General features: G+C 45.9%; 1 protein-coding gene across 2 annotated transcripts in view; it reads left to right on the top strand.

Moving 5' to 3' along the window:
• The window catches only part of GALR3 (galanin receptor 3), an 84964-nt gene extending 76924 nt beyond the window's left edge, over window positions 1-8040 (top strand). For both annotated transcript variants that reach the window (XM_075321802.1, XM_075321803.1), the window contains exon 3: window positions 4839-8040. In XM_075321802.1, coding sequence (XP_075177917.1) covers window positions 4839-5646 — 808 coding nt within the window. In that variant the 3' untranslated portion in view covers window positions 5647-8040. The remainder of the gene's footprint in view (window positions 1-4838) is intronic.
• The last annotated feature ends 3826 nt before the right edge of the window (window positions 8041-11866 follow it).

Raw genomic sequence — 11866 nt, forward strand, 5'->3', positions numbered from 1 at the left:
GAAAAGGGACCGTCACCGTCAACTACCGGGGAAAAGCAACAGCAGCCGTCCGTGGGAACCGTCTTTCCAGCCGTGTGTTTTACCGAGAACTGTGTCACCGTCTCAGGCTGAGTGAGTACCACAGTGCCGTGAGGCACAGCGCTGCCCCCGCGTCCCTGCACCCCACCAAGCCCTGCACCGGCCCTGCCATCCCTCATCCCCCAACTCATCACTGGGCCCCGGGACAACCACCCCCTACCCACGGAGGGGAGAACTAACAACTTTGCTGCTCCCTGTCACCGCTCCCGGGATTCCCATACAGAGCAGCGGTGGTGTCCATACAATCACCACAACCGTGGGTGGCGTCACGGACAATAAACTATTCCAAAAACCAAACTCCTTTCACTCACGGGCGAGGAGCGCCGCTCGAGTCCCCGGGATCCGACCCATCGCTTGAGCCACCGAGCAGCAGCAGGCCGCAGCAGCAGCGGCAGCCGGACCCGAGCAGTGGGAGAGCGCAGCGTCCCCTCCTCCGCCCGCGACAACTTGGCGTCACGAACAGGATCTTACCGCTCTGCCGTTGGGTAGAGGTGCGCCTTGTGACCGCCGGAGGTGTCCGGCCGGAAAATTCCAGAAGCCGCCCTCTTTGGCGCGAAGAGTTCCCGCTCGAGCGTCTTCTCGAGTAGCAGAGGCGCGAAGGCCAAAACCCTGCCCCGATAGAGGAGGGGCCGGAAAGAGGCTAAGGGGGACACGGATGGAGAAATGGCGGCGTCCTCGAATTGGAGTACGGGAATACCCGCCAAGGGAGTACCCAAGCTCTGGGGGAAACGAGGCGGAGTAGCTTTTGAGGACTGCGGCCCGGGTGAGCTTCCCGCCGGGACCACTGCGTGGCTGGAGTGGGAATTGGGCCAGTTCTGCGTGAAGGTAAGGGCGCAGAGCCTTCAGCAGTTGATGGATTGGAAGGCAGAGATGCGCAGAATGGTTGCCGTAGTGGGCGCCCGTGAGCAAGGGGCCGCTGCGGCCGTGCCGCGTCGCGATCAGTCCACCCAAACCCCAGAACCAGCCCTGATTGAGTGGGAGACGGACATCAGCTCCGCAGCCGGGGGTCCGGAGGGGATGCCGTTGATTGAGGAAGAGGTCCCAAGTATGCCGCCTCCGCCGCCATTCCTAACAGCTGTCAGTGGTTCGGGGTTGAACTGCCATTGGAGGGAGAACCCCATGTACCGCTCAGTCCCTGAGTGGGCCAACCCCCTGCGGTGGTAGCCGCTTCCAGGGCAGCGGAGTCCCGCTGCAGTTGTCCCCGTTGGGACCACCACTGTGTGTGTTTAAAAGTTTAAAAGTGATGATAAGAGAAAAATGAAAGTAATCAACCGAAGCCTCAGCTGATTGTCAACCGTGATTGGAATCGGCCGTTGCCGGCATTGTTGTCCCCGTAGGGACCCTTCAAAAAGTTGCATAGGAAACTCTCTATGAACAGGCCCGAGAACTTGCAGGGCAACCACAAACGTTAGTGGCTTGTAAATAAAAACAAAAATGTTTTGTTGCAGCACCGTTACCGCCTCCGGAGAGGCAGGTTGGAGGGAGGGCCCGCAGTAGAGCAGGCTGGGGCCCAGCCACCACAGGAACCGGTGGCTACCCTCTGGAGGGGAAGGACAGATCCCGCTCGGGTAACTGGTTCAGGACTGGGGTCAAGGGGTGCTGCCTGTTTCTTAGAGGCAGCATCAGGGCCAGGTTACTTGGGTGGGAGAGAGTGGCAGCAGCAACCGTTTTAATGTTCCGTAACGTTTAAGAAAAAGTACCTCCCGTTGTGGGATGAAGTTATTATACTTGTTATGTTTTCATCTTTTTTCAGAAAAATAAAACTGGTGTTGGACGGGCAGCCCGCGGACGGTCTGCATTTTGCTAAGGGGGAGTGTGACGCCCTGGGCAAGCCAGGGTCACAGGTCATAACACCATCACACCCTACACCCCGGATAGGTACACCAAAGCTACACAAAAATCCTTGTTGCCTTCCTCCAGGGGCTGATGTCCACACCAGGGGGTGGGCCAGGCGGTTGGCTCCGCCCACCGAGGAGTTCACAGCCCTGGAGGTGGGAAAACCAGGTATATAGAGAGTGGAAGTTGAAGTTGAAGGTAGAGGAGCAAGAGAGAGGAGTAAAGGTGGAAGAGAAAGTGACAGTTGAGAAAGCCTGAAGTTGGTCCGGGTGTGTGCCCCGGACTGAGACAGCAAGGTCAGCAGACGGCGGTGACCGTCTGCAGGAGAGGCTGCTTGGAGGTTGCCGAAAGGACCGTGGACGGGTGGTGTCCCGGCGGTACCGGAGCGGTATACGAAGAGAAGCCAGCATCATTGGCAGGGGCCTTTCGGATCCCGGCAAGGCTAGGAGTCGCCCCTGAATTTGCCAAATCCGTCAGTGAAGGGGACCTCTGGGTCTCCCAACAACCAAGTCCCGATTGAAGGCAACAGTCCAACCGTTAGAGAGAGACACCGCCACCGCCAAGGCACCAGTTTCTCAGGGCCAGCGCCTGCGGGCAAAGAGGGGCTCCTCCGGCACATATCCAAGCCGGGGAGCTGGTTACCGGTGGGAACCCATCGCTACCAACATAGACTTAGGTGCAGGAAAAGGGACCGTCACCGTCAACTACCGGGGAAAAGCAACAGCAGCCGTCCGTGGGAACCGTCTTTCCAGCCGTGTGTTTTTACCGAGAACTGTGTCACCGTCTCAGGCTGAGTGAGTACCACAGTGCCGTGAGGCACAGCGCTGCCCCCGCGTCCCTGCACCCCACCAAGCCCTGCACCGGCCCCGCCATCCCTCATCCCCCAACTCATCACTGGGCCCCCGGACAACCACCCCCTACCCACGGAGGGGAGAACTAACAACTTTGCTGCTCCCTGTCACCGCTCCCGGGATTCCCATACAGAGCAGCGGTGGTGTCCATACAATCACCACAACCGTGGGTGGCGTCACGGACAATAAACTATTCCAAAAACCAAACCCCTTTCTCTAACGGGCGAGGAGCGCCGCTCGAGTCCCCGGGATCCGGCCCATCGCTCGAGCCACCGAGCAGCAGCAGGCCGCAGCAGCAGCGGCAGCCGGACCCGAGCAGTGGGAGAGCGCAGCGTCCCCTCCTCCGCCCACGACACACACTCTTGGCATTCTCTTGATGAGCTTCAAGAGGTGGTCACCGGAAATGGTTTTCACTTCACAGGTGTGGCCTGTCAGGTTTAATTAGTGGGATTTCTTGCTTTATAAATGGGGTTGGGACCATCAGTTGTGTTGTGCAGAAGTCTGGTGGATACACAGCTGTCCTACTGAATAAACTGTTAGAATTTGTATGATGATGTATGGCAAGAAAAAAGCAGCTAAGCAAAGAAAAACGAGTGGCCATCATTACTTTAAGGACATCATTACTTTAAGGAATGAAGGTCAGTCAGTCCGAAAAATTGGGAAAACTTTGAAAGTGTCCCCAAGTGCAGTGGCAAAAAACATCAAACGCTACAAAGAAACTGGCTCACATGAGGCCTGCCCCAGGAAAGGAAGACCAAGAGTCACCTCTGCTGCGGAGGATAAGATTACCAGCCTCAGAAATCGCAGGTTAACAGCAGCTCAGATTAGAGACCAGGTCAATGCCACACAGAGTCCTAGCAGCAGACACATCTCTAGAACAACTGTTAAGAGGAGACTTTGTGCAGCAGGCCTTCATGGTAAAATAGCTGCTAGGAAACCACTGTTAAGGACAGGCAATAAACAGATGAGACTTGTTTGGGCTAAAGAATACAAGGAATGGACATTAGACCAGTGGAAATCTGTGCTTTGGTCTGTTGAGTCCAAATTTGAGATCTTTGGATCCAACCACCGTGTCTTTGTGCGACACAGAAAAGGTGAACGGATGGACTCTACATGCCTGGTTCCCACCGTGAAGCATGGAGGAGGAGGTGTGATGGTGTGGGGGTGCTTTGCTAGTAACACTGTTGGGGATTTATTCAAAATTGAAGGCATACTGAACCAGCATGGCTACCACAGCATCTTGCAGCGGCGTGCTATTCCATCCAGTTTCCGTTTTGTTAGACCATCATTTATTTTTCAACAGGATAATGGCCTCAAACACACCTCCAAGCTGTGTAAGGGCTATTTGACTAAGAAGGAGAGTGATGGGGTGCTACGCAAGATGACCTGGCCTCAACAGTCACCAGACCTGAACCCAAAAGAGATGGTTTGGGGTGAGCTGGACCGCAGAGTGAAGGCAAAAGGGCCAACAAGGGCTAATCATCTTTGGGAACTCCTTCAAGACTGTTGGAAGACCATTTCCGGTGACTACCTCTTGAAGCTCATCAAGAGAATGCGAAGAGTGTGTAAATCAGTAATCAAAGCAAAAGGTGGCTACTTTGAAGAACCTAGAATATAAGACATATTTTCAGTTGTTTCACAATCTTTTGTTAAGCATTTCATTCCACATGTGTTAATTCATAGTTTTGATGCCTTCAATGTGAATCTACAATTTTCAGAGTCATGAAAATAAAGAAAACTCTTTGAATGAGAACGTGTGTCCAAACTTTTGGTCTGTACTGTATGTGTAGAATCAGCATGATAGCGCCTGTATAGCACTGGCTTTAGTTTATATAGGAAAATCCTGGTGGTTGGTCCTCTTTAAAGAACTCAACTGTTATCTAATATTTTTCGATTTATTTGCTAATTCGCTGTTATGAAGCGCTATTTAATGTGTTACTAGCTGAATAATCCATTGACATAGAATTAAATGTTACCCCTTAGAATTATTTACTGTGTTTTAAAACTTGTGATATGATATGTTTTACATTAATGATCTTACTTATTTTTGCTCTAATTTCCCTCTGACTACAGATATTTGGCCATCCGCTACCCTCTGAAATCACGAGACCTCCGTACGGCTAGAAATGCCCTGGCGGCCATTGCAGTTATATGGGCCCTTTCTATCCTGTTTGCGGGCCCTTACCTGAGCTACTATCACATCATCCTTTACAATGAAGTGCCCATTTGTATTCCTAACTGGGAAGATCGTAGAAGGAAGATCATGGACGTATCAACTTTTGTCTTTGGGTACCTTTTACCTGTACTTATTCTTGGATTGTCTTATGCTAGAACCATCTGTTTTCTTTGGACTTCAGTGGATCCCGTGAAGACGGTATCGGAGTCTCGAAAAGCAAAACACAAAGTGACCAAAATGATAGTGATAGTTGCGGTCCTCTTCTGCATCTGTTGGCTTCCTCATCACTTAGTGATCCTGTGCTTCTGGTTTGGACACTTTCCCTTCAACAGGGCTACCTACGCCTTCCGGCTTGTGTCCCATTGTATGTCCTATGCTAACTCATGCTTAAATCCTATTGTTTACGCTCTCATCTCCAAGCACTTTCGAAAACGGTTCAAGCAAGTTTTCACATGTATGCTGACTCAGAAACGGGCACGGAACAAAGTCCACGCGGTGCAGGCGGCAAACACCGTAGCTGGTTTTTATGCCGGACATACAGAGGTCACCCAAGTTCAGGAGGAAAGTGCTAGGAGTGGAAGAACACCAAGAGAAGAAGGTATCGAGATTGGAAGCCCGGAGGAGTCATCAAGCCGAAGGATGGTTGGAGGAAGTTGGGGGACACGATTGCCCAAAACTGTTGGTTTTACAACACAGGCATCATAAAAAGAAACTCTCAAAGGTTGCACCCAACGGTAATATCAAAAGCAGCATCAACAAACAATGCCGAGTCTCCAGATGGGGCTGCAAACTACAATTTCATATCCTACCTCAGGCAACATGAATAAAATATGATATTATCTGAATAAACAATTATTCACCATGCCTGCAACAAAAAGATGCCATGCTGCTAAAAATAATATATATATCCTAGTAATAGATGGAGAATTTCTATTAGACTTAAGCAGTTCCGGATACTTTTCTTGATCTTTACTTTGTACTGCCTGCACTTTGACCTTCATCCATGGGGTGAAGGTATAATTGCTATATTATTCCTGCACTGTATAATGCTGCTAATTTTATCCCATGGCCGCAGGTCTTTTAAGTCCGATTTCTTGGAATTTATCTTCTGAGAGTGGAAGGAGATCTCTTTGTTAATTATGTTCCCTAAGAGCCGCGCTACCATAATGCTCCACCAAAGTGAAAGAAATAAAATACTAAATGTGCTCTGAGCGTGGTGTCCACAATGCCGGGTCTGCCGGTGTCTGCAAAGCTGACATTTAACAGGCAAGAGGAGGAATATATTTCCGTACTGTCGATATATACCCCTGCAGCCTCCAATCACACGAGTAGTATTGACAATATCGTCAATAACAGAGGTTCTGCTGTTCCAATTAGTCCTGCTCCTTCATATTCTGACCTATGAGATCAAAAGCCTCAGTCCTGAAAATAGAACTAGATACTGTAAGACACATTTATATTTAACTCACTGATACCATTTAAAGTTTTAATGTGTGTTAAAGGGACTCTGTTAAGTTTTTGCCACCTAATCCGAGAGCAAACAGAGACCCCGATTCCAGCAATGTGTCACTTACTGGGCTGCTTACTGTAGTTTTGCTAAAATCACTGTTTAATCAGCAGTAGATTATCATTAGAGCACTACTTGGCCTGTAGTTGTACATCGTCCAGGCCAAAAACTAGTACTCTAGCAGAATACAGCTAAGCCCCCACTAGATGGAGGCATCACAGATGCAGGAGGAGCAAATCACACACACTTCCAAAAAATGGAGGGGGCGATTGCTGGTTGGTAAAACTGCACACTGATGGCTTGCATAGAGCACTGTTCACACATGTAGATGCACAGTCACAACCCTGCAGCCTATTAGGTGACGCCCATACTATTAAATCAGGCGGGCTGCCAAGCCGTACTCCATCTGTGCACCATACAGGGACAGGAACTCTAATATGTAAGGCCTAACAGAAAGGGGCCTGGCTGTATCCTGTACAAAAAAATATGCGTTTTTAGTTGGTATTATGGCCATATACTGTAAGTAATGCCTAATTTTTGGAGGATATTTATTCCTCTTTTTGTTGCTATTTTTATATATAAACTACTTGGCCTGTGCCAGATAGTCCAGCATATTCAAGAGCTCTGCATAATCCCACCCACACTACTGATTGGCTGCTTTCTACGTACACTTTATATGGGCAAAAAGCTGCCAATCATTGTTGTGGGCGGGGTTATAAAGCTTCACATGCAAATAACTGTTAGATCTGCAGCAAAGACAACAGTAATTTTATCAAAATGAGAGCATGCAGCCACACAAATGACACATCGCTAGAATTAGGGTCTCTGTCTCTACATTATGCTGCTGTCAGATGGAGGAGCAAAAACTGGTGACGGATTCCCTTTAAATGAGTTCAACAACGATGAATGAAAATTATTTTTTTAATTAAAATGTAACCATTTAGTAGATCTGATACCATTGCCTTTATAAATTGAGTCTTTCCTCATAAAATAACCATTTAAAGCAAGTAGAAGCCCTCAGTGTACTTTTGCCACCCATGCTTCATCATAGTTGTTCAATTTTCCTAGCTCAATTATGCATCTTTCATTTCTAAACCCATAATGTTATTTATTTGTTAAAAAGAATCAATCACCAGATTTTTCCTACACCATCTGAGAGAAGTATGATGTAGGGGCAGAGACCCTGACTCCAGTGTTGTATCACTTACTGCTGGGTTGCGTGCAGTATTTTTGTTAAAATTACAGTTTTATCTGATGCAGATCGATCAGTTCTCTGAATGCCGAGCTCTGTATAACCCCACCACATCACTGATTGGTAGCTTTCTGTGTACACTGTGCATAGGCGGAAAGCTGCCAAGCAGTGGAGTGGGTACATAGAAATGCTGGAAAAACAAAAAGGCGCAAAACAGGGTCTTATCCTGGTAGAACCCGATAAGCATAATGCAAGGAATTTCTTACCTTAAGTAGTTGTGCAAGTCACAACTAGTTTGTAGGGCAAGGAATATGCAAACCGGCCGCTGCAGTCCCAGTTGATAATGATTAGGTGAAACAAAGAGGAAAAAGGGGTTAATTGCACTCTGCCGTGTGTAAAAAGAAGAAGAACAAATGAAGATCAATGACGTGATTTTATTCTTCTATGCGTTTCGGAGTAAGAAACTCCTTCAGGAAAAAATCACTGATGTACATTAGGGTTTTTTACCTAAAGAAGGTGTTCCTTACTCCGAAACGCGTAGAAGAATAAAATCAAGTCATTGATCTTCATTTTATCTTCTTCTTACTCCACACGGCAGGGCGGGATTAACCCCTTTCCCCTTTTTGCTTCAACTAATCTATAGAGGTGGGTGGGGTTATACAAAGCTCTTAAATATCGAGGACTACATGGCAGGAGGTTTACTAGTCCTCTAGTGATAATCTCCTGCTGAAAAAAAATGATTTTATCAAAACTACTGCAAGCAGTTCAATTAGTGACATATCCCTGGAATCAGGGTCTCTGTCTATACAGTTTACTTCTCTCAGATTAGGTGATAAAAACCTGGTGAAAAATTCCCTTTAAAGGGGTTTTAAAAAAAAAGTTCCTGTGCTGAGATAATACAGATGTACTGTGTAATGGCTGTGTCTGACTGTATGACAGTATGGGATCACAGCTGATTCTTCTTGGGAGGTAAAATATTTCCTTGCCTGTTTTTAAAAAAAGGTTTTACCTCAAAGAAAGAATTATTTCTGATCCCATGCTGTAATGTCTGTATACTTTTTTACTTCCTCCCCTCTCCAGGATCTGTGGTATGATCAGACCATGTCCCTGTACGGTCAGACACGGCCATTACACAGTACATAGCAGGGGCACATATATAAGATTATCTCAGCAGAGGAAAACATTTTTTAAACATACCCGATTGTGGAAATTATTATTATTCCAAGATCTGTTAATTAAAATGAACTTTGATTAAAATGAACAATGTCCTTTTTTTGAATGCCGTTGTATTTTACATTATTACTAAAAAGAACGGACAATGTAGATTTTACCTACTCCAAATTCCATTATAGACACAGTAACTTTGGTGTGACCAGCTAACTATGTAACATGAGTAGATGCATCCCCGTTGTCCAGTGATAGCTCATATTGGAGAAAAGCATTGGGCAGCTTAAATTCAAATACTTAATCCCTATTTTCCCAGGGAAGAGAAGCCAATGCTTGAAGAGTCCGACATCCACTCTCCCCATAAAGACACGAGTGGTTGTCTGAGCCAAGCATTCATCTGTGTGGGGGAGTTGCATGAGATAACTGTTGGCTGACGAATATCTAAACTGTTGGCTGAAAAATACCTTTTCTGTAAAGAACCCTTTCCTAGCTTAATGCCCCTTGGTCCTTTGTATAATTATTACAATGAATAAATCACGTGCCTCTCCTTTGTATTGATGACATATACATGCATACCTTAGATCCTTGTATAGAAAAAAAAACCTATTTATTAACCTAGTTGCCTGCCTTTGAGCCCCCTTTACCAGTTGGGGGCTGATTAGATTGTTTTAGCTTTCAGTAATGTGTTGATATAGATTTAATGCAGATTTTGATCATTGTAAAGTAGACAAAAAGACTGACAACAGTTCCAAAACTGCAATGTGAACAGGTGCATAACTGAACATGACATAAAATGACAAAAAAAGAGATAGTTGCACTCTGAAATGTTAAAACATGAAAACCATGAATGTAAGAATATAGATTTGCATTACTGCTAAAGGAAGTCTATGAAAAAATTGAGATATTTAGCATACAATAACAGACATTTTTATATATGCCCAGTAGCCACGTCAAGGCATATGAGGTATCACTTGACGTGGCTACTGGGCAGATATAAAAATGGCCGTTTTTGTATGCTAAATATCTCAATTTTTTTCTTAGATTTCCTTTAGCAGTAATGCAAATCTGTATTCTTACATTCATGGGTTTCATGTTTTAGCATTTCAGAATGCAATTGTCTCTTTTTTTGATCATTGTAAAGACGTTATTGCCTTCTCTTATTTAATACTGGTAACTAATAAAATAAGGTTATACCTACAGTCTACAGCCATTTGACGCATTAGGTAATATCTGTCTCAGATTTCACTGATCCCTATGGGAATTGTTACAGCCTCTCCGCAGTAACATCAGCTTCCTTTATAATATTGCTTGCACTTTCTTTTATTTTCATCTCTCACAATGCCTATTCTGTACTTTGGACCAATTTCGTTCTTTTGTCGTATTACCTTTCTTTTCAAGAGAATATCTTGCTGGTATATTGCAGATTAAATTGAAATGAAATTATTGTGTTGACTTCAATGAAATATTCACAGTAAAAAGAAGACTATTCTTCTTCCCGTGGAATACGTATATACAGGGCCGACATCAGCACTCTACTTAAGCATGATTTTTGCCTAAGGACAAAGAGCAGGTATAATAAAGTATCCTGTGCACTGCAACCTTTGTGCTTTTCAATATACTGTTCAATGCGGAAGAAGTACAGTATGTGTTGCTACAAACAAAGAAAATGACTTACCAGATGTGGGTAATAAGCCATGCAATCTACACAGGAAAATAAATCAAACCATAGATGTCCATAAATTACGTTATGTGTAATAATGATAAATTGAACAGGGAAAAAGTATTAAACACTTGAAGAAAGAAGGGTCAAATATCTATGTCATGACACCAGCTGAATCTATCCGTAATTAGTAAGAAATCTGCTAACAGCTGGCTCAACTAATGGCAAATGAAAAGGTGTTCATTACCAAGGTGCCACACAAGAAACATCTCATGATGGGTAAAAACAGTGAGCTGTCTCAAAATCTTTACAACCTTATTACTGCAAAAACATACTGATGGCATTGGTTGCAAAAAATGTAACAAACTACTAAAGGTTCCAGTAAGCACTGTTGGGGCTATAATCAAGAAGGGAAAAGAACATCATTTCACCATAAACTTGGCATGACCAGGTGCTGCCTGCAAGATTTCTGACAGAGGAGTGAAAAGAATTATCAGAAAAGTTGTCTAAAAATCACTTGTAGAGAGCTACAGTACAGAAAGACCTGGAAATCAGCCGGTACAATTGTTTCAAAGAAAACAAAAAGTAATGTCCTCAACCTCCATGGCCTATATGCACGCTCACCATGCAAGACTCCATGCTGAGCAAAAAGTATGTTCAAGTATATTTATCACTTGCTCAACATTTAGGCGGGCTTTGCACACTACGACATCGCAGGTGCGATGTCGGTGGGGTCAAATCGAAAGTGACGCACATCCGGCGTCACTTGCGATGTCGTAGTGTGTAAATCCTAGATGATACGATGAACGAGCGCAAAATCGTCGTCATCGTATCATCGCTGCAGCCTCCGACATTTCCATAATGCCGGGGGAGCGACAGGTACGATGTTGTTCCTCGCTCCTGCGGCAGTACACATCGCTGTGTGTGAAGCCGCAGGAGCGAGGAACTTCACCTTACCTGCCTCCCGGCTGCAATGAGAAGGACGAAGGTGGGCGGGATGTTTACATCCTGCTCATCTCCGCCCCTCCACTTCAATTGGCCGCCTGCCGTGTGACGCCACTGTGACGCCGCACGACCCGCCCCCTAAGGAAGGAGGCGGGTCGCCGGCCAGAGGGACGTCGCACGGCAGGTATGTGCGTGTAAAGCTGCCGTAGCGATAATAATCGCTACGGCAGCTTTCACTATATATCGAACGTGCGACGGGGGCGGGACTATCGCTGCAGCATCGGTAACACATTGTTACCGATGTCGCAGCGTGCAAAGCCCGCCTTAGACAAGCCTGGGAAATACTGGTCGAATATAGTCTGGTGAGATGAGACCAAAAGTGAAGTCTTTGGATGCCATAATATACACCCTGTTTGGAGGCCAAAAAACATTTCATATCACCCCAAACAGTGAA

The sequence above is a fragment of the Anomaloglossus baeobatrachus genome, chromosome 8 (assembly GCF_048569485.1).
Source record: "Anomaloglossus baeobatrachus isolate aAnoBae1 chromosome 8, aAnoBae1.hap1, whole genome shotgun sequence".
NCBI classification, from domain to species: domain Eukaryota; kingdom Metazoa; phylum Chordata; class Amphibia; order Anura; family Aromobatidae; genus Anomaloglossus; species Anomaloglossus baeobatrachus.